At 42.2% G+C, this 22448-nt stretch overlaps 1 protein-coding gene across 14 annotated transcripts in view; it reads left to right on the forward strand.

Annotated features, from left to right (window-relative positions):
- tenm4 (teneurin transmembrane protein 4) overlaps positions 1–22448 on the forward strand; it is a 194603-nt gene that overhangs the window by 156368 nt on the left and 15787 nt on the right. For all 14 annotated transcript variants that reach the window (XM_074640402.1, XM_074640405.1, XM_074640400.1 and 11 more), the window contains 4 exons: positions 213–367; positions 5475–6352; positions 12613–12785; positions 18993–19228. In XM_074640402.1, coding sequence (XP_074496503.1) covers positions 213–367; positions 5475–6352; positions 12613–12785; positions 18993–19228 — 1442 coding nt within the window. The remainder of the gene's footprint in view (positions 1–212; positions 368–5474; positions 6353–12612; positions 12786–18992; positions 19229–22448) is intronic.

The raw sequence follows: 22448 nt of genomic DNA on the forward strand, positions 1-22448 counted from the left end.
GTTTTGATGTGTCTATTGTTCTCCATTATTGATTTCAAAAAATCAATCCTCGCATTAGCTTTCATTGCCGTGATTAGTCTTTAATTTTTATTGCGGTGAATAGCGCTTGATTGTCATTTAGTGGTGCTCTGTCCTCACATTAAGTCCCAGATACACCAAATAACTGATGGATATTTTCCTCTTCTGTCCGTCGGGTGACTTTTTATCTGCAGGCATTACGGTGGATAAGTACGGTGTAATCTTCTTTGTGGACGGGACCATGATTCGCAGGATTGATCAGAACGGTATCATCTCTACTCTTCTGGGCTTCAATGACCTGACCTCCGCCCGACCTCTCAGCTGCGATGCGGTGATGGACATCTCTCAGGTACGACCTCTCTGACCCGGTGCAGCCGGCGTATGTTTTCCTGTCTCTCAACCCACACCAGTCTCCTTGACTGACCCTGACATCCCCATGCAAGCTTTTGTTTCTGTAGCTGGAAGCTTCTTGCCTGGATGTAGTGGCCCTCGGCTTAGTTTTGATCCACATTTGTTTATTGGCTGCATGATGCCAGCTTTTAGATCCACAGGACTTGCAAGGGTTAGGTAGAGGAAGACAGTTCGAGCCCACAGGCATCAAGCACTCTGTGGGGATTCCACTGCCAGTTTTCAGACTGAATACTGTTTTCCTGTTTTCATTTAAGCCAATGTCAGTAAAGTTTCTGTACCTGTGATGTGCCGTGAATGAAGGCTGATGACTGAAATAGGTCAGGTCGGGTCAGATGAGGAAGTTTGTTATGCAGCAAAGCAGCAAAAAACATTAAAGCACAATATGACCATAGAATACACACAAAATACAATAGACTCTGTTTGATTTTATATAAAAATAAGAAGTAAAAATAAGAATAAGGACCAGATAAAGTGCCAGGCTGTGCAATTAACCTAGAGGCAATTTGTTGTATATTTGAAATATGTGTTTATCACACATAAAATAAATGAATATTTCAACATGTTACACCTAATTTTTTGCAAAACTTGCATCTCTAGCCAGAGACGAGGATGTGGAATTTATTAAAGCAAGGATGGTCTGTATTTGCTTAGATTAATTCCGTTGGTCCAGAAGATTATAAATTCAGGAAAGCAGCCCCAAACGCAGCTGTGCCAGCGTGGTGAATTACAAAATGTAAATCATCTTATGGTTAATAAGCAAATACAGGATAAAAAATGAAAATGAGCAGTTAATGGGACTCTGTCCAGGCTCGGGGAACACACGGGGAACTGGAATAAACATAGCACCGGTGCTGAAATCAGAGGTGGCACTGTAGTCCCGGGAGCTTCCATGTCTGTGTCAAGCGGCCACACAGCCCCCAAATGCAAAGGGCCGTTGACCTATAGCTGTAGGGGGGATGATGAGGACGACCTCTAACCTCACTGGCTCTCAATTCACACACACACACACATGTTCACTGATGCAAGCGAACACATGTACGCACACATATGCACACATATGTACCAGACCGCTACCTCAGACAGAGCACATTCCCCAGGCAAGGACACTGCACTGAGGTCACATCACTCTCTAGCTCAGTGACTTCCCTTTGGAGGTGACGAGACAGACTTTTTTGCATACTCCAGCAGCATTTGCACGGCAGCTTTTTTTCCTGACATTATAATTTTCAACCAAAGTAGTTATAGGGGCTGTTTCGCCATACCTGCCCTGGCAGTGATTTATAATCCCAAAAAAAATGCAATTATGCATGCGTGTGTTCAGTATCTATAATTGTTTTAGTATTACTCCCACGAGAAGAGCATTTATGAGCTTTAACGATGAGATTTGATTGACGTGTAAGCCCTGCTCCATGTGCATGCACCGGTTTGTTTCTTGCCCCACCGTGTATGTTATCGAGTACGACTAGCAAACAGGTCCTGAGGGGGGTTTGGATGCCGGTGGAGAGAAGCTTTCTGTGTGTCTGTGAAATGATGTATTCAGCAGAGGGAGCAAAAGCCTCCAGCTGCCCATTTCCAGCCCCGGGGGAACTCCATCCCCCTCATGACCTGTGCTTGCTGCTCCCTCACCCCCCCCCCTGCACACAAACACAAGCGCCTATAGATGCTCACCATCCACAGCAGCGAGGACACAGGCGGACTGACTGCAGCTCTACAACGATGACAAATCGCACCAGCACTGCCAGAGACACTCAGACAGTAAAAAGCATCCATTAAAAATTCATCCAGGGCACATAGCTTCCTACTTCAAACACTCCCCAATCCCTCACTTAGGACCAGAGTTTCTCTGGAGAAGGCTCATCACAGTGGTCATTACTTTTGCTGTACCTCACCTGTTCTAGGCCAAAAAAATAATGTCCGATTTCTCTCTCACCTCTGATGAGGTTATTGTTATCTTGCCATGCCATCTGTGCAGCATACCGCAGCAAAATGCACTCCTAATTTGACGTACAGCTTCCATAGGCGTCATTTCTTTCTTTCTTTCAACTCTTTATTATCATGCAAAAGGACAAGAGTTTGACCTCTTTCAGCAATCTTTTAATTTGTTTATACCGAGGCCGTAGATCCTTGCTGTTTTCAGAAGTCTGTTCCATTTTATGTTTCTATTGAAAATCTTCTCCGCATCCCCTGCCGAGTTCAAACTTAAATAGAAGGAAACCATGTCTTAAAACAAGATCACTTGAGCATATTTCAAGGGTGTTAGCAGCTTCAGAAAGCTTTATCAAGGCTCTGACTGTGACATTCAATTCAAATCTGAGAGGGACTTCAAATAATGACATATTACTCTTCTTCAGACAGGCATCACGCTGCTTCGAGCAAAGAGCGAAGCGATTGCTAATGGAAAATGACATTATAGTTCTAATACCAGTTCAAATACATTTAAAAATAGTTTTGTGTTGTGCTGGTGCAAATCCGTGGCTCGTTTCCTTGGGGGCGATGAGCGCATTTTAGGTTTTTGTGCTGGTGGCGGCCGTGTCACTACTGACAGCTGCCCCACTGTATAAAGGGGAGGGTACGATCGGGTTACAGCATATGGGACAGCAGCTCGGGAAATATCCCCTCATCAGTCAGAGTGGCGTGAAAACCTCCTTACAGGCAGCTCCCCCGAGCCACTCCACACTCTGGCTCATGAAATATTTAACCACCAGTGTTGACAAGGAATAGGTTTTAAGAAATTGAAAGTCTCCCCTTCATTTCCCAAGTAAATGCATTTTCTGCTCACTGAAAGACGACATGTATCCACCGCCAGTCCCCTGTTTGTTGTATGGGGCCCAAGATACGTCCTATTATATATACCTCCTCTGTTTTGTGGGGGATGATGGCAGGTTTATGGGATGTGAGCAGTGTGTGATGCTCAAATCTGTTTTTCAATCAAGCTGCTCTGTTTGTAAAGAGTGGCAGGGATTCAAGAACATGACCAATGCCAAAGGGTCAAGTAATCATCTCCATAGAAACTCTATGTCAGGTTTAGATTCATTATTTTGTCAGCATTGCCCCTTTGAATTAGTATATTAGGAATATGTGCCGATAGCAGGTGAATAATAGGGATGCACCGATACTGTGTGTACTGACTAAAATAGCTGGATCGGTGGCGATGGGGCCGATCTATTAAATTGAATTGAATTCTGTGTTTATATACTATACACATTATATACTGAAATTGTAATTCCTGTTTAAGTTTTGACCAATTTGTTGCTGCATTAAAAATGTTTACATTTTTTTAATTGTAATTCCTGTTAATTTTGAATTTAGTTGTTGGTGTGCAATTTATTATTTTACAGATAAATAACAATTCATTAAATTTATATCTATCTATTTATTTGTTACATTTTGTTTTACAAAGTTAAGAAAGCAATGTTTAAGTCAAGCCTGATGTTGCCTTACACATAAAAAAATATATACCAGTCACTTCCACACAGTGAGGCATACATCTTATTAATTAATCACTGGTATCGGATCGGTACTCGGTATCGGCTGATACCCAAAGCCCAGGTATCGCTATCGGGACTGAAAAAGTTGGATCGATGCATCCCTTTGTAAATAAAAGGCACTTTATGGCAGGCAGACTTTTACCAGAAAGCTGTTGGCTGTTAGCAACCTGCTACTCTATTAAAAGTCATATTTTGTGTTTCCGGACCCCTGTTTTTGTGCTGTGTAATGCAGAGTAGCATATCAAAAGAAGTTGAATGTAATGTGTCAGCCTTGACTTTTTTTCCCCACATTTATCAGTGGAAATCATTTCCCTCGAGGCGTTTTAACCAAGAAACCTTCATTTTTTAATTGAAAAGTTTGTGGTGAATTTATTATTAGACTACAGGACACTTCATGGCCAAATAGCATCTTTATTGTCAATTTAATTTTACTGTGACACACACTCACTCATTGAGCTCAGCATGTTGCATTGGTCTATTTATTTTAGCTTTCTACTCACTTCGTCTACCTAAAGTATACAATTCAGTTTTTTTCCCCCCAAAACACATCATTAAAGAGCCTGATATGGTGGTTGAGGTGTTAAAGTACACGTGACCTGATGCTCAGATATTTCTCCCTTGTCAATTCTAGTGTTAAAGGTTGCTGGAATTTGCATTTCCAGGTCATTACGACAAATTAGTCACAAACCATAGTAACAGCTACATAAATGTATTTGCCTTCCCATTTCCCAGTTGTATCCAAAACAATGCTGAGGCTTCTCTCATCTAATACGTGGCCCAAAAATCTGAACCTGTCTTTGTATTTTGGTCCAGGTTTTAATCAGTCTCCTTTGTTGGTGCTCCAAGGCTTCTATTGAAATATGGCACTTCATATTATGTTCCCAAGAGATCCCCCTGGGATCATAAGTGAGAGGGAGACCGGTAAATTGGATGAATCCAATCATTCCAATTTGTTAAAAGCCTGATATATTGTTAGCAGAACAATAAGTCATAATTTAGGAGGCCAGAGGCAGGCTAGGCTTTCATTTGGTAAGTGTGCTCCAGTTTTCTTTTCAAGGACTCATGCAATCTCTTGTCATTACAAAATGAATAACCCAAAGCAAAGAAAAACAGTGACTCAGAGGTGAGTAGAGGTGAGGGATGCAGAAGCCCGGTCCTTAGGCGTTATCATCATCAACTGCAGTGTGCTTTTTTTTCAGATTATCTGATCATTTGAATGATCTCTCCTCGTTCTCCTCGCCGCTATTGTTATCATCTGTGATCTTAAAAAACGTGTTTTTGTGTTTCCCCTTTTTAACAGCACACCAGCTGCTATTTTCTTCCTTATCAGATAATAAATCGTTTCAAAAAATGTTTTTGCTTCCAGCGTAAGCTATGAGATAGCCCACCTTTTTTCACAGCAGCCTATCTCTTTTGTAAGCAGTTTTCAATGATTCTTCCCTTGAGGGACTGTTTACCTCTGATAAAGTGAAAACTGTGTGGATCAATAGGAGTATGGTCTGTTTTTTTGTGACCCTAAGCTGATATTCTTGGTGTGTTTTTTTTTTTTCCTCTCAGGTGCGTCTTGAGTGGCCCACAGACCTGGCAGTGAGTCCCATGGACAACTCCCTGTACGTCCTGGACAACAATGTGGTACTCCAGATCTCAGAAAACCATCAAGTTCGTATCGTAGCGGGCCGGCCCATGCACTGCCAAGTGCCTGGGATTGACCATTTCCTCATGAGCAAAGTGGCCATCCATGCCACCCTGGAGTCTGCCAATGCCCTTGCTGTGTCCCACAATGGTGTTTTGTACATCGCTGAGTCAGATGAAAAGAAAATAAACCGAGTGCGACAGGTGTCCACCAATGGAGAGATCTCCCTGGTCGCAGGGGCGCCGAGTGGCTGTGACTGCAAGAATGACGCCAACTGTGACTGTTACTTTGGAGACGAAGGCTATGCCAAGGATGCTAAGCTGAACGCGCCCTCGTCTCTGGCGGTGTGTCCAGATGGAGAGCTTTATATTGCAGATCTGGGCAACATTCGTATCCGCTTTGTGCGCAAAAACAAGCCCTATCTGAATCCCCTTAGCATGTACGAGGTGTCCTCTCCCATTCATGACGAACTTTATCTGTTCGACTCCAACGGCAGCCACATTTTCACACAAAGTCTGACGACAGGAGACCACCTCTACAATCTGACCTACACTGGAGCGGGAGATCTGAGCAGCATTACTGATAAGAACAAAAACATAGTGAACATCCGCCGAGACACGACGGGAATGCCTCTGTGGATGATGGCCCCAGATGGGCAGACGTTCTGGTTCACCATTGGCACCAACAATGCCCTTAAAACCGTCGCTGCCCAGGGTCAAGAACTGGCTGTAATGACCTACCATGGAAGCTCAGGACTCTTAGCAACTAAGACCAATGAAAATGGATGGACGACCTTCTTTGAGTGAGTAATATTAAGACACATTTGAAAAACACCTTTATAATCCTTATAACCAGAGTTGATTAAAGATTACTACTTTGCCCCAGAGAGCAATTAAATGGTAGGGGTGGGAAAAAAATCTATTCACCTATGTATCACGATTTTTAAAAAAAAGATTTGAATGCCAGAATCGATATACAGTATTTGAGTCTATGCGGAGGAAGAAGGAAGTTACCGCTTTTATTGTTGTAGTCTCAGAAACGTGACGTCATATCCATTCCGTATCCATCAACCAAAACAAACAGCAGCCGGCCAAAACGCGAAAGTAGAAAATGGCAGAGGGTCCGCATCGATACGACCTGCACCCTCACATTTTAAGTCCAGCGTGGTAAACACTACACATCCGGTGAAGTATGGAAACATTTTGGGTTTCACACATTACCAGGAATAGTAGAGCTAGCCATCATGGCTAAAGCTGCATGCTAACTCTGTCATGGACAGGAAACGTTATCGTAACGTGCAATCGAGCCGGCCGTCACTCTCATCTCCGTGGTCAAATCAACCGACGCTACAACTGTAGAGCACCCATATACTGACATTTATGTTAAAGGCATTCAAACAGCCACAATGGACCATGGATGTATAAATAGAACGCAGCTAGCGACGGACTTGGCAAAGTTAGCGGAAGTATACACGTGACAGCGTCTGTTTTTCAAAATACGGTGTTAACAAAGAAAAAGATATTCACCAGAAGTATAAAACATTATATGTCACTTATAAATTAATAATAAAATAACACAAATTTGTGAGATGTAATACAAAATAATAATATTTGACTTCAGGGCCTCTCTGACTACACACAGGCTGAAAATCAAACATTTTTACTCTATCAATTTAGAGATTTTCCAAAGTAAAAGTCCCTAATGTGTATGATTCAACTTTTTCCCATGGTTAAAAAAAGATTAACTTAAATTGTAATATCGAATCGCAGTACTTAAAAATCGCAATACGTATCGAATCGGCACCCAAGTATAGTAATAGTATGGAATCCAGAGATGGGCGTCTCGTCCCAGCCCTACTAAGTAGATCTGTTAAATCCAATATACAGTTTGTCATTGAACTGGAAGCTGTGTGTTTGTGGTAGCACTAAATGCTAAGATGTTTTAGTGAATGTTTCGAGTTGAGAGCTCTTTGACATCTGAGTTTACTATTTTGGCACATGAGCTACCTACTTATGCGTCGATGTCAATGTCACTCACAATAGACGACCTGTGCAAGTATGGATGTAATCCTGTTTGCTGTTATCATAGCAAATAGGATTACTGGATGATATGTTACTCATCTGCACCCTTGCTTGCAGTGACAGACTGCAGACCGTCGCTCGTTTGGTAGTTGTTAGGTACAGGAGCAACATATATCTGCTGGCAGGCACATTTTACCCGCAGGACTGCGACGAGGCCAGCCAATATAAGCATAATGGAATAGCCAGAGGTAGTAATTGATTGAGGCACACCGCACATTGTGGGGGGATCAACTAAAAACACTCCCATCCACTGCAGCGTCGGAGCTCAGGATTTCATGTTCTTGTGACTACTATGGAGCAATCTGTCCCTTAGCTTAATATACTGTACCCAGGGATACTGTGCTAACTGGATGTCATTCCAAAAAGTGTGATTAAGCTGGTCAGACATCTGTTACACCTCGCTGGAGGAATATAACACCCTGACACATAATCAGACGCTCTGTTTAATCTGAGCAGACATTTATCACCTGTGTTTGATTTGGTCGTCACCTGAGACGGTTGCATATGCATTTCTCAAGGTAGAGGGAATTGCCTACGGCTTCAACAAATCCAGTGGGTGGTTGGAATTCTGAATTATTTCTCTTTGGCTTCCTGTAAAATGGCTGCTGTAAATATCAGGTTTGGGAAATCTCTTCCTTATTATGTAAAGAAAAAGACACAAAAAGGGATTCTTTTTAAGATGAAATACAAACAATGGATGATCAGGATATCTTGAAAGTCTCACCTATACTTAAGAACATACAATTATTTACAGCATTTTCACGATGTTTGAATGACACGTTTTATCTGGAGTTAATCTGGAAGAAATAGGGATACTGTAGCATGTACACATATTCTAGAAGTGTATCATTGTTAATGTACAGTACACTAATTCATTGCCAGTGAAATGGAAATAGTAAAGATTAGGGCCGTCAATCGATTGAAATAATTAATCGCGATTAATCATGTGATTGTCCATAGTTAAAGTGGCAGTAGGCAGTATGTTTTTGGCATCATTGGGCAAAAAATCCATATATAACCTTTCAGCATATTGCAATTCAAGTGTTCTGAGAGATAACTAGACTTCTGCACCTCCTCATGGCTCTGTTTTCAGGCTTTAAAAAATCTCACACCAATCACAGGTCATTTCATTGAGAGAGCGTTCCTATTGGCTGTGCTCCGGTCATGTGACCTGAACTTGGCGTTCCTTCACCAGATTTCACAATGGCGGCGGCGTCACAAACTTTCTCATTTTACAGCTAAACCGTGCACTACAAGATGATTCTGAAAACATCTGAGGAGAGAAATAGGCATTAACGTAACATTATATTGATTCATATTTGACCAGCGCTGCCTAGTTTGACCGTTTGGTCGGCGTCCGCGAGTGATTGACAGCTGGCTCTCATGGACAGCAGCTGGACAGCAGACCTCAGATCAGCTCTTACTGTTTGTTTTCCTCTGGTTTGTGAAATCTTGCAGATGCCGTTAGGAGCACCGGAGGACACAGAGGCACATGATTTTTTTCAGGTTACCTGTTTCATGTACTACTGTCACGATATAGCGACCGTTTTATAAAAATAACTTTTTTTAATTATATTTGCTCCAATTTCGCCTACTTCAGCTTTAATCGCGACTAATCACACATTTTTTATCTGTTCAAAATGTACCTTCAAGGGAGATTTGTGAAGTATTTAATACTCTTATCAACATGGGAGTGGGCAAATATGCTGCTTTATGCAAATGTATGTATATATTTATTATTGGAAATCAATTAACAACACAAAACAATGACAAATATTGTCCAGAAACCCTCACAGGTACTGCATTTAGCATAAATAAATATGCTCAAATCATAACATGGCAAACTGCAGCCCAACAGGCAACAACAGCTGTCAGTGTGTCAGTGTGCTGACTTGACTATGACTTGCCCCAAACTGCATGTGATTATCATAAAGTGGGCATGTCTGTAAAGGGGAGACTCGTGGGTACCCATAGAACCCATTTTCATTCACATATCTGGAGGTCAGAGGTCAAGGGAACCCTTTGAAAATCACCATGGCAGTTTTTCTTCACCAAAATTTAGCGTAACTTTGGAGCGTTATTTAGCCTGTCCTTGTCCTTCGTGACAAGCTAACATGACATGGTTGGTACCGATGGATTCATCAGGTTTCTATTTTTTCTTTCTAGTTTCATAAGATGCCAGTATTGTCACTCCAGCATTAACTGAGCCCGCTACAACCTTAAAATTACTTGTTGCATTTACTGCGTTAAAGAAATTAGTGACGTTAAAACAAATTTGCGTTAACACGTTATTATCACGTTAACTTTAATAGCCCTAATAAAGATACATCGTTACCTAGCAACACTACAACAACAAAAGAAGAAATGTCCTCTTTGAAACATGTATGTCGGCGGAGAGTACGACATACTCTCCATCCAAAACATGCTTATTTATTTAGAAATATATTATGGTTAAAATGCAGTAAAAAAATTATTAAATTTCCTGTTTTTTTTTCTCTTTCAAATTAAACGACTTCATATTTACCTACAATCAGCTATGTTCCATTTGGACCCAATGAAGAGTGTTTGTTTTTCTTGAATAAAAAAGCTTTGAAGGTCACCCCTCCATCATCAGAATGAAATGAAAAGGAACCTCTGTTTATCTCTGCTGAACAAAGTGCACCGCTCAACATTTGACCCTTATTAATTAATGTGTACTTACGTCCTGTAGCCCATACATTGAAATGAATTTGGATGAATGCAGAAACAAAACACAAAGGACTGACCTGAGAACAAAAGACATCTGCTACGCTGTCTTTCTGTTGGCAGCCTCATTTGCTCTGACATTTAGTGTATATGCAGATGCTCCGCTGACCTCCTAATGTTTTTGTTGTAATGATAAGTGCTTATGCTTAAGGGTTACTGTAAATCTGTTTAAATCATGTAGCATTCTGAAGGATGCCTAATTGTTTCTCTTGGCCCCTAATTAACAGGGCAGTAATGCTTCTAGTCACTGGGTTCAAACCAATGTTCTTAGGATGATTTAATACAGCGATAATAACAGCTAAATCATGTAAAACAACTGTTAATGAAGTTGAAGCGATCGCATGGCTGTTGCCCCTTACATCATATACATCAGTCACATGTGTTCAGAAATCCTCAGGGCAGCAAGAGGAAGTGAAAATACGACAAACAACTCTACACAAGACTCTGAGGTTAGGTATGCTGCAGGGGGACGCTGATATGAAGTGTCCAGCCTATTGTCGGGCCCCAGCGTGAAAGGTCATAGAGCTAGCGTGTGACACAGAGGTGATGCAATCCGAATGGACTTGTGGCCATCCAGGGGGAAAGCGGTCCTCTCCTTCTGCTGAGCACCCTGCCCCCGCATGCCCCTCTTGTCCAGAGAAAGCAAGCTAATAGGCAGCTGAGCTGAAGCAGGCCAGAGCCATTAGAGCTCAGCGGCGAAGCCCGAGGAATCGCCTCTAGCTCAAGGCCCTAATTGAGACGGAGCGTTTGGGTCAGTGATCAAGCTGGGGCACGCAGCGTCGCTCTAGAATGAGATTTCTGTCTTGTGGACTCTTGTCTTTTGTGCAGAGGTGAAGGCAAACAGGAACACCAATTGTCCAATGAGTCCAACAGTTAATAGAGCAACAGTGCAGATAGCGCTTTCGCTGCAAAAACTCTGATTGTGTGATAAACACGGGGAGAACATCTCGCTGATAAAATGTGAGCGGTATCAAAAGAAATCAAATGCGTTAGATATGAATTACTCTGCTATTTAGTGTTTCCTGACGCGGAAGACTCGGTTTGAAATGCATCTACGAATCTGTGTCCCGTGTTCAGTTGAGATCAGATAGCATTTATCTCTGGGAGATGATTCCTCTCCCACTCTTCCTTTCCATATTGGATATTTGAGATGGCAGCGCTGAGGAAATATCCGTAAACCAGCACCCGCCATCTCATTTATTAGAGGCTTTATTATGGCAGGCAGCAACAACGAGGAGGGCTTTCCGATCTGTATTCAGCGCGCAGATAAAAGTCTTCGTTCTAAGTAATGTACCGTTCACTCACTCCCATTCTGGAACACTGGCAATCTGAAAGATTCCAAATTGTTCTATGCTGATGTGCTCTCCGAGCGAAATGAAACAATCTGGCCACTCATGTTCTCGTATGTGATGAACTGACTGATTTGCAGGCTGGGGAGCATCTCTCCAAGGAGTCGCACCTCAGCGCTCCTGTTTCATAGACTGTATAATGAGATTAGGTGATATCACTAATCTCTTAAGCTAATAAGCAGTTTTCCAAATGTGAAAAGGTGTGTGCTTCCTCGTCTTGGCCGTGACAGGTTTTCCTTGACAGTAGTGCTGTTTTGTTTTTTTGGGGGGTTTTTTGTGCTAGTACGTGCTTCCATCCTTTGAAAGTTACTTACAAACTGAGCATTTATATTAATGTCACATCCTATTGCAAAAGCTAGAAAAGTCCAAAATTGTTTAACTCATTGGTGCACCCACTCTCTATTCATGAAGAGCGAACTGCTGTGGACATTGCACACATTTTAGAAGTTGTGCTGTTGTGCTTCAGTGATTAAAGCTGATAGCTTATTGCCTCAGACTGCCAACATCGATGGGTTTGCTGCTGTGTTTACAGCCATTTCCACAATTTGTGACACCGAAAAGGGAAAAAATCGGACTCCAAAAACTCCCAATTCCTACTTGTAATTACCACTAGAACAGTATATCCTAGACAGCAACTCATAATCACAGTAAATCTGAGGTGACAGAGCATTTTTCATATTTATGTACCTACATGCATTTATGCATATCTAACCTGCATTTATGCTTATGACTGCCTCCTTATGATTTAACAAATATTAACAAGGCTCAGTACATTTTTCATGCCCCAGCACTGTTTATGATTCTGCTGTAGTTCCTGTTTATGCACACTCTCAGATGACATGCCCCTCTTTGCTTTCTTTGGCTCACATCAACGTCTTTCTTTGTAGGTATGACAGTTACGGGCGTCTGACTAACGTCACTTACCCCACGGGCCGAGTGAGCAGCTACCGCACAGACGCCGACAGCTCCGTCCGCATCCAGACAGAAGGCTCCAACAAAGAGGATATCACCATCACCACCAACCTGTCAGCCTCTGGCGCCTTCTACACACTCATGCAGGGTTAGTGTCTTTTACTGTTACTCACAAGTCTAGAAGGTGATTTTTTTTTTAAGGTATTCTGTGTCAATGGAAGTGCCAAAAGCTTTGCTAACTTTGCTTCAACAACAAAACCCTTTTTGTTTCTGGTACTTATCTATAAAGTTATTATACGGTACTGTAAATATCACACTGTTATTTGTTTAGATATGTAACTTGTAGAAGGGATTCTCTAACATTTTCATGGGCTAATAGACAAATGTTCTGACTGAGACCCCTGTTTAATACGACTTTGTCTCAGGGATTGACTTCACAGTTTTGCTATCAATGAATAATTGAATTTCCTGCGCATTGTACGATTGTGAAATAATCAGAATCCCTACCTTACTATGGTGAAGAGGTTTGTGTGCCCTTTGAATTCTGGAAACTGTGTTGAAGAGGTTTTTCTGCTGTGTTTTCTGCCTGTGTTGACACATTTCCACAATTTGTCACGCCGAGAGGGAAAAATCGGACACTACAAAACAACTCCCAATCCTTACTTGTAATTACCACTAGCACCATACCATAGGTCATTGTAGGATGTCCTAAGACAAACTAGTGTCAGGTAAGGGACTAGACCAGAAGCGATTCAGAAATCTCTTTGGGATGGACCCTCTTCGAGCTATGGAGGCCGGGGATGGGAGCTTGCAGACAATCACCTTCTGGTGTGGCCTGTAAGAGATCAGCCTGAATACTGTTGATAGTGACATCTGTGGTCTATCTAGAATAACCGGGACATTGTTTCTGGACAGACACAAAGCTGTTGACTTTTTTTCCAAGTTCATATTTCAGTGCTTCGAGCAGCACAAACAAAATCCATTCACCTCTGTCTTAATGTACTGCGGTGGAGTCAGACATTTCAGATACAGATATATCAAAACCTGTGCAAATAAAACCCAAACTATCTGCATGGCCATATCAAGGGGTTAAAGGTGCTAAAATCAAGATTGGGAGCATTTCTATTGCCTCCACACGGCTCTCAACATGGCGACAGCTGAGCCGGTGGGTCACAGCTAACGGTGCTAACAGCGCTAACAGTGAAAACAACCAGTGTTAACGTGGGGGGGACCAGAGGTTGGTTGCTACGCTTCCAAAACGGCACGGTCGGTCAGGATGTTGTTATCGGCTGTAACCGGCGTATGAGAGCAGTGCAGAGAGGTGGCTGTGAGCTAGCCAGTGGGGCACACTCAAATGTACGGACATGCACTAAATGCACACGTGGCTGAAGAGCGACTTCATTTTACTCGTCTATTTCTTTACATAGCAGACAGTTGTTACTGCTGTATTAAAGCTGCATTAGTCAGTATATTTTTGGCATCATTGAGCAAAAATTCCATAATAACCTTTCAGCATATTGTAATTTAAGTGTTCTGAGAGATAACTAGACTTCTGCTCCTCCTCATGGCTCTGTTTTCAGGCTTCAGAACATCTAGCCCGTGACAGGAGACTTTGGCCAATCATAGGTCATTTCATTGAGAGAACGTTCCTATTGGCTGTGCTCCGGTCATGTGATCGGACTTGGCGTTCCTTCACCAGATTTCACAATGGCGGCGCCGTCACAAACTTTCTAATTTTACAGCTAAACCGTGCACTACAAGATGATTCTGAAAACATCTGAGGAGAGAAATAGGCATTAACGTAACATCATATTGATTCATATTTGATCAGCGCTGACTAGTTTGACCGTTTGGTCGGAGTTCAGAGAGACCTCAGATCAGCTCTTACTGCTTGTTTTCTTCCGGTCTGTGAAATCTTGCAGATGCCGTTAGGAGCACCAGAGGACACAGAGGCAGGTTACCTGTTTCATGTACTACTGTCACGATATAGCGACCGTTTTATAGAAACAACGTTTTTGAATCATTTTTACTACAATCTCGCCTACTTCGGCTTTAATGCTTCTGGATATCGTATAGAGAACCTTTAATTAATTAGTTATGTGTTTTGTGATTTTGTGAGCTGACCTTTAAATGAAGATTTAATGTCTTACTACTTACCATTGACAGAGCTAGCCCACTGTAATATGTGTTGCTCCTCTGTTGTTTTAATAAAAATGTGTAGTTTAGCAGAATGGAATCATAAATTGACTTCCTGTCATGAAACACAATTCATAAAACACAATGCTGGTGGCCTATATACCAGATCCTCCAGGTTTAGGGAGGTTAGAGAGATGAAGGCAGAGGGAGGACTGATGTGGCTTTATTCCACCTGATTTGTCTTACACATTTAGGCATTCTGACATCCTGTTTTACACCTGACCAATTGCTTCATTGATTACCCGTTGATAGCTTTGAACTTTAATTCCTCAATTTTCAAAAGACTGACCCTACGCACGCACACCCTTTCCCCCCCTCTAACGTTAGATTCAGATTTGAACGTGTACTCCATCCTCTGGCCCTACTGACTCACTACAAAGCCCTGTCTGAAACAGAAGATGACAATCTCTGGTTTCTCACCGTCGCTCAATGGACTGGTCACCTCCAATGTGACCTTGTCTTAGACATCTGCTGGTGAGAAGAGCGGCGCCAGGAACTCTGCTGTTAATTAATTCACTATTGTCTGCTTTGTAAGCTTGAAACCGGGTGATCACATAACACATGAATGCACTGCCTTCAAGATTCCTTTCTGGTCATCTGGTTGTGTTTTTGTCTTCTTCTGGGCGAGCTTCAACACACCTCAGGGCTGTTAGTCATGTTGTCATTATATGGAGCCGATACATTTAAGATTCAAGGAACCTCCAAACAGGCGTGGAGTCATCAAGAGATAATAAAATAAATTAAATAAAGAGTATCAAATACACTTTATGACTGACTAAAGCAAAAATTCTAACTAACTGTAACTGTATTAATTGTATTAGCTAGCTAGGATTGTTTATGTTTTTATTCTTTAACAAAAACATCATTTGTTATTGATAACTAAAAGTAGTGAGCCTTAGCATGATGGTCAGGTGTATTGTTCCATTATTTCTTCTATTTTATGCAGACTCCAGCCCCCTTAAATGTCAGTGCAAGGCCAATCCGTCCCCTGCTGCTGACCTGTACGCAGGGTGCCATTTGTGGGGAGAAAAAATAAATCAGAGTGGGGGTTTTTGAACTGTTTTTATTCATGAAAAGAAATCACGAACTATAGTGGGTCTTTATAGACAATGAAGTATTTTTGGCTATTTCTTGCAGCTGTTAAAGTAACATTTTAAGTATAATTTAGGATGTTAATGAAACAATTTTGTAACTTGAACTCAACTTTTAACATTTGCAGGAATATTTGAATCAATTTAAAAAAAAAAAAAAATGTAATTCATCATATAGCGCGATATTTTCACTCTTTTGCCTTGACTTTCCTCATGCAGACGCATAGGGGGATGTGATCATACACAACAAAAAATAAAAGGTTAAATGCTAATTTAACCTGCCAGAATTAAATCTCCCTTTCAGTACCATGGATAGCGCCACTCAACCAGGCGTGCCAAAACATTTATTTATAAACTTCAATATTTAGAAAATAATCTCTAAATGCATTAGGGGCCTTCCACAACATGCTGCCAACATAAAGATAAATATGCTGCAGTACACGTCTACTTGTCGGACAAAAGGTTAAATGGTAATTTAACATGCCAGAATGAAATGCCCCTTTCAGTACCGTGGATAGCGCCGCTCAACCAGGCGTGCCAAAACACTTGCTTATAAACTTCAATATTTAGAAAATAATCTCAAAATGCAATAGGCCTAGCACAACATGCTGTCAACATAAAAATAAATAATAATCATAATAACAGTGTATGCCTACTTGTCGGACAAAAGGTTAAATGCTAATTCAACATGCCAGAATTAAATTCCCCTTTCAGTATCCATGGATAGCACCACTCAACCAGGCATGCCAAAACATTTATTTATAAACTTCAATATTTAGACAATAATCTCTAAATGCAATAGCACAACGTGTTGTCAACATAAAAAATAAATAAGACTAACAGTATATGCCTACATGTCAGACAAAAGGTTAGATGCTATTTTAACATGCCAGAATTAAATCCCCCTTTCAGTAGTGTGGATAGCGCCACTCGGCCAGGCGTGCCAGAACATTTATGTATAAACTTCAATATTTAAAGCTGCCGTGGGTAGAAATGGATTAAACATGATTTTAAAAAAAGATGAGACAGGTAATCTGAAAAAAAAATCATGTGCCTCTGTGTCCTCCGGTGCTCCCAACAGCATCTGCAAGATTTCACAGACCGGAGGAAAAACAACCAATCAGAGCCGCTGATCTTGAGTCTTCCGTCCAGCTGCCGTCTATGAGAGCCGGCTGTCAATCACTCGCGAACTGCGCTGATCAAATATTGAAAGAAAAGGATAGCCCCTTGAGATGTATCATCTCATTTTCGAGGGGGTCCTATATATATGAATTCATATTCTGTTACGTTAATGCCTATTTCTCACCTCAAATGTTTTCAGAAACATCTTGTAGTGAACTGTTTAACTGTGAAATGAGAAAGTTTGTGACCGGGCAGACGTGTTGAGATCAGTTGAGGAAATACCAAGCACCGCCCACCAGCCGGAGATGGTCAAAGTCTTCCGTCACGGGCTAGATTTCTTAAAGCCTGAAAACAGAGCCATGAGGAGGAGCAGAAGTCTAGTTATCTCTAAGAACACTTGAATTACAATATGCTGAAAGGTTATAATGGAATTTTTGCCCAGAGATGCCAAAAATCAACTGCCTACTGCAGCTTTAATAGAAAATAATCTCAAAGTGCAATAGCACAACGTACTGTCAACATAAAAATAGACATGCTACAGTATCTGCCTACTTGTCAGACTAAGGAAACAAGAAAAAAGTCTGCTTTGATGATGGACTTCTGTCTTCTATTTCTGATTTCCTGTGAAGGGGGTCATCTGCGGCGTGTTGCCCCTCTTTTATCCACATCTCTGCAAACCTCCAGGCAGGGAAGGAAGCAACCGCTGGTCCATATACTGAGATGAACAGCAGACTGTTCAGCGTGGAGACGTTCATCACCTCGACTAGATTTAAAAATATATATTTTTTTTTTTTTATTTTAGGTACATTATATGGTGTATTGGTGAAGTAGCATTAACCACTATGAGGCGGGGGATAGATTTTGTCCCCACCGGGGATAAAGATTATTCAGGAGAAGCAGGGATATATGTATATAGACCAGAGAGGGGGAAATCCCCCCCGGCAAATCGCACCATGACTGTATATGCATGCATTTGTGTGAACTGCTCAATTCAGCAGTATTTCCAGCTTCATCTGGTCTCAGTGGCCTCCTTTTGGGAGGGTCGGCCCCAGAGGCCTCTGGTCAACCCCTGAAGTGTCTCTATGATGGAGAGAGGTAAGGGCCAGTGCAAGGTCAGCCCTGCCCCCCCTCGGCCCGTTTCTCTTGCCTCGGCAGCACGCCGCATCCTGTGGCAAAAGAAAAACGATACAAAACTCAATCTTCTCACGTGATGTTTATTATGTTGTTTGTCGTTGTGCAAAATAACGAAATCGTCACGGTCACTTTAACCTGACATGTCAACACGAGGAAATTACAGTGTATGTTTGTCTATTTTTTCGGTGAAATGAAGTCAACTAATTAATGTAGTGTTTGACAAGCCATTAATTTCCCCACTGTTCTTAATGAGAATAATATTCATCCTGGTCCCTGTCAGACTACTGACAGGAGGCAAGAAGGAGACATTCTCTGATGAATGTACATGAGATGCTCAGTGGAAGCATTAGTCACTGGTCTGGAGCTGGAACACAGGCTGTCGTCACCTAGGGACAGTAACAGACAGGCTCAGATTTATCCCTTGTGTGTGTGTGTGTGTGTGTGTGTGTGGGGGGGGGGGGGTGTATGTGGGTGTGTGTGTGTGTGTGGGGCCACAGGCAAGCTAGCATCTTTGATAGTTTTCATTCCCCCATATCCTCAAGGCTGCTGCAACAGCTGTAAAACTTTACTTTACTGGCGCTGTGAAACCTCTCACTATTGATCTTTGTTGTCACAGACCCAACATTATCGCAGGGGCTCAGTTAAATACTGCTGCTAACGGCTTTCTTTTTGCTGAGCAGCCATTTTAGGTCGTTATGTTTGTGTCTCACTGAGATGAATATTAGATTTAGTCCTTTTATATCAGCTACAAGAAGCTCTGATTGTTTCTCTTTTTCTAATCCTAATCCTTTTCCCCCCCTCTGCATGTTCAGATCAAGTTCGGAACAGCTACTTCATCGGTCTGGATGGCTCGCTGCGGTTAGTGTTGGCCAACGGCATGGAGGTGTCCCTGCACACCGAGCCCCACTCGCTGGCCGGCACGGTCAACCCCACGGTCAGCAAGAGGAACGTGACCCTGGCCATCGACAACGGCCTGAACCTGGTGGAGTGGAGACAGAGGAAGGAGCAAGCTCGTGGCCAGGTCACTGTGTACGGGCGCAGATTAAGGGTAAGCACGCCACCTTAAGAGTGACACATGCTAACACACACTAAAGAAAAGACCACACGGTGATTATTTTAGGATGGTTGGGAGTGAGGAAAATTTCTATCTCGCTCAAAATGGCATTGGATTTCAGCTACCTCCTTAATAACATGACTCCACTCACTGTGCAGTCCAGCCTTGACTGAAAGACCTCTGCATTCCTCAGTGGGAGTCTTACAGTAGGTGTATACTAACAGATAGCAGCCCTGCTCACTGGAGGACTGTTACAGGGCTACACTCAGACACACATTAGCACCGTGTCAAAAAAAAAACAATAGGCCGCAGTGTTCATTTTGGCAGCTATTTTAAATTTAGCCTTAATCTTAAAATGCTTATTAGTTTTAGTCACATTTGAGTCATTTTTATCCTTCATAGTTTTGGTCTAGTTTTAGGCGACGACAGCTCAAAACGTTTTAGTCCGGTTTTGGCCACCGAAAAGTCATTTGAGTTTAGTAAAAATGTTTCCTCTTAATTGTCAGCTGTTTGTTATTTAATGTTAGTCCTGTTTAGTCATCAGATTATATTGAACATTTCTGTAATTTTAGTCAAACTTATTTCACATAAAATGTTATCTTATGATCATTATGTGATGAACAACACATGTCGAAGGATCAAGAATGCAGCTTTGCAGTTAGTTCGAATCCTCCTGACTGCGCACATTTAATGATGCCGGTCCGTTATGAGAGCCAATCCGCCTGCCCAATATGTAAAAATATGCGTTACTCACCCACCCAAACCCGACCCGACCTGCAAACCGCCAACTTTATGTATTATAGTAGCACAATTGTCAGGATTGAGGTGTGAGACAAGAAGGAAAGAGACGGACTAAACGCCGCTGCAGCACGTTTGTGTCTGTGTTTGAGACACAGAGAGAGAGAGGAAAAGAGGAAAGAGAAGGTGGAAGGTGTCACAAATAAAGAGAGATTTTGGTAAAGTTTTAATGTTTTTAAACTACTAATTAGTCTTGTCTTTTTTTCATCAACGATATTGCATGTTTGATTCCGTCATGGTTACTGTTTAATGACATCGGTGCCGTCTCGTCATGGTTCGTTGGCAAACATATTTCGTCATAGTTAACAAAATTAACACTGATAGGCTGGACCACTTCGATGGCACAGTGGGGTTCGAAATGCAGGTTCGAAATGTAACCTGGCTCAACCTTTTGCTATTGTTTATCTTGCAATCATTGCCATATGGCAGAAAATTATTGGCATTATGATATAATATATATCTTTGGTCAGAATGTGACCTCAGTAGACTAAATAAATGTGTCTGAGTCTTGTGCACACTCAATACACCACAATACTTGTGGTTAAAATCAAAATGCAGGGAGGTGAATGACCTCAGCGAGCTCACCTTGCAAACAGTTACACACAGATAATCAACAGGTTCCCTTTTCATAATGAGATAAACACCCAGTGTTTGACCATCTGGAATGACCCACTGGAAATCACTATTAACACAGGGAGCACCTATAAAAAATGTATCCTGATTGATTGGCTCGCGTTGTTTTTCTTAGCCTCGCACGGCGAAGACAAACTTTGGTTAAGTTGTCTTCCACACTCCCTGGGAGGCGACACGGCTAATGGGGAGGTGCCACTTTGTCTGTCGTTGGCTGTTCATTTAATGGCCCCGTCGTCCCTCTGGAAGTGAAAGCTTCTAATGTATGTTACAGACAATGGCCCCAGGGGTGAGATAGGAAATGGGAGCAGCCTAATGGCAAGAACAGAGGGGATGAACAGAGCTGGAATCATTGAGCGACCTTGAGTGGCATGTCAAGTGATATTACGTGGGTGGCTGGGTGAGTGTGTGGCAGTGTGCGAGGTGGAATGGGGGGGGGGTCTTCACAGATCCTTGTTATGCTAGGAGTGAGCGAGGATGACGGAGAGAACAAAAGTGTTTGGCTTGTTGCTGTTTGTGTCTCTGACTGTATTTGTTACGCTGTTGTGCATGCGTTTGTTGTACTGAGTGTTTCATGTCTTTAGGCTAAATGGGTCAGTGATGGTCTTCACTCAGTTTAGCCCTCGACACGTGCCACTCTGGCTCACCCCTCCCAGACACCGACAGGGTTCATGATTTGTGTTGCCGAGGGAGGCACAGCAGCTCTGTTTCTCTCCATAGAAACTAAGCCTCCTTGTAGGAGCCATGTATTTTATTTGTGTTAGGTATGTGTTAATGGCTCCAAGCACTGGGGGGGAGGGGTCTGTGGTATAGCCATAGGCTGGCCACAGGTAATACAGACCTCATCACACTTGCCAACCTTGTGACCTTATAAGTAGGGAGGAGGGGTCTGGTGGTTCCTCCCCCAGAAAAATTTGAGTTTCAGAGACTTTGTTTCTGCATTCTGGTGACTTAAAAAGAATGAAAATAACAAAATAAGTACACTGCTACAGCATTTTTATGTTAAATGTTTTAATTTTACCTTTAATTCTCTGAATAATTTGCCCCTCTGGAGTAAACTTGGTGTGTGAATCTCTAGCATAAATTAATATTCATCAGTTTTTATAATTTTTTTGCCACTGCTTGAGTATTTCTTACAGTTAGCTCTCTCCATCTCTCACTCACTGAAGGTCCTTTCAGACACAACGTGACAACGGCACCACTGCGCTCTGAAACCCGTTATTTACAATGGTTTGCGCCACGCCATTCCGGCTTTTCACTAAGTCGAGCAAAGCCCAACTTCAGGGCGTTGCACGCTGTGATGTGCGGCAAGCGCAGCTCAAACTGCAATGTGTCGCGAGCATAGACTCTCTTCCACCAGGAAACAACGTTTGGTGTAGCTCTATTGTCTGTAGGGATTATACACACAGTTCCAGAAAATGGTTAAGATAACGAAAAGGGAAAAAACAGTTGTGAAAATTTGCCATAAATCGGGAGAAATACGGGGGGATTATGACCCCGGGAGGAAACCGGGAGAGGGCGATGTAAAACGTGAATCTCCCGGAAAAATCAGGAGTGTTGGCGAGTATGGGCCTCATGCCAGTGACCACATGTGCTGCTGATTAGAAGGAGCTAACAGTTTTTAACTGTTCTCTAAGGACATCGTGGGCTGTATTTTGTGTGTTTCCTATGACATCGTAGGCAGTTTGTGTCTCAATTTAGAGATGAAAACGTGACGGACACGGATGGACATGATTGGTAAGGCCATGTTATAAAGTATTGGAATTTTGTCTATCGTTTGTTCAGA

Source organism: Sebastes fasciatus, chromosome 7 (genome assembly GCF_043250625.1).
Source record: "Sebastes fasciatus isolate fSebFas1 chromosome 7, fSebFas1.pri, whole genome shotgun sequence".
NCBI classification, from domain to species: domain Eukaryota; kingdom Metazoa; phylum Chordata; class Actinopteri; order Perciformes; family Sebastidae; genus Sebastes; species Sebastes fasciatus.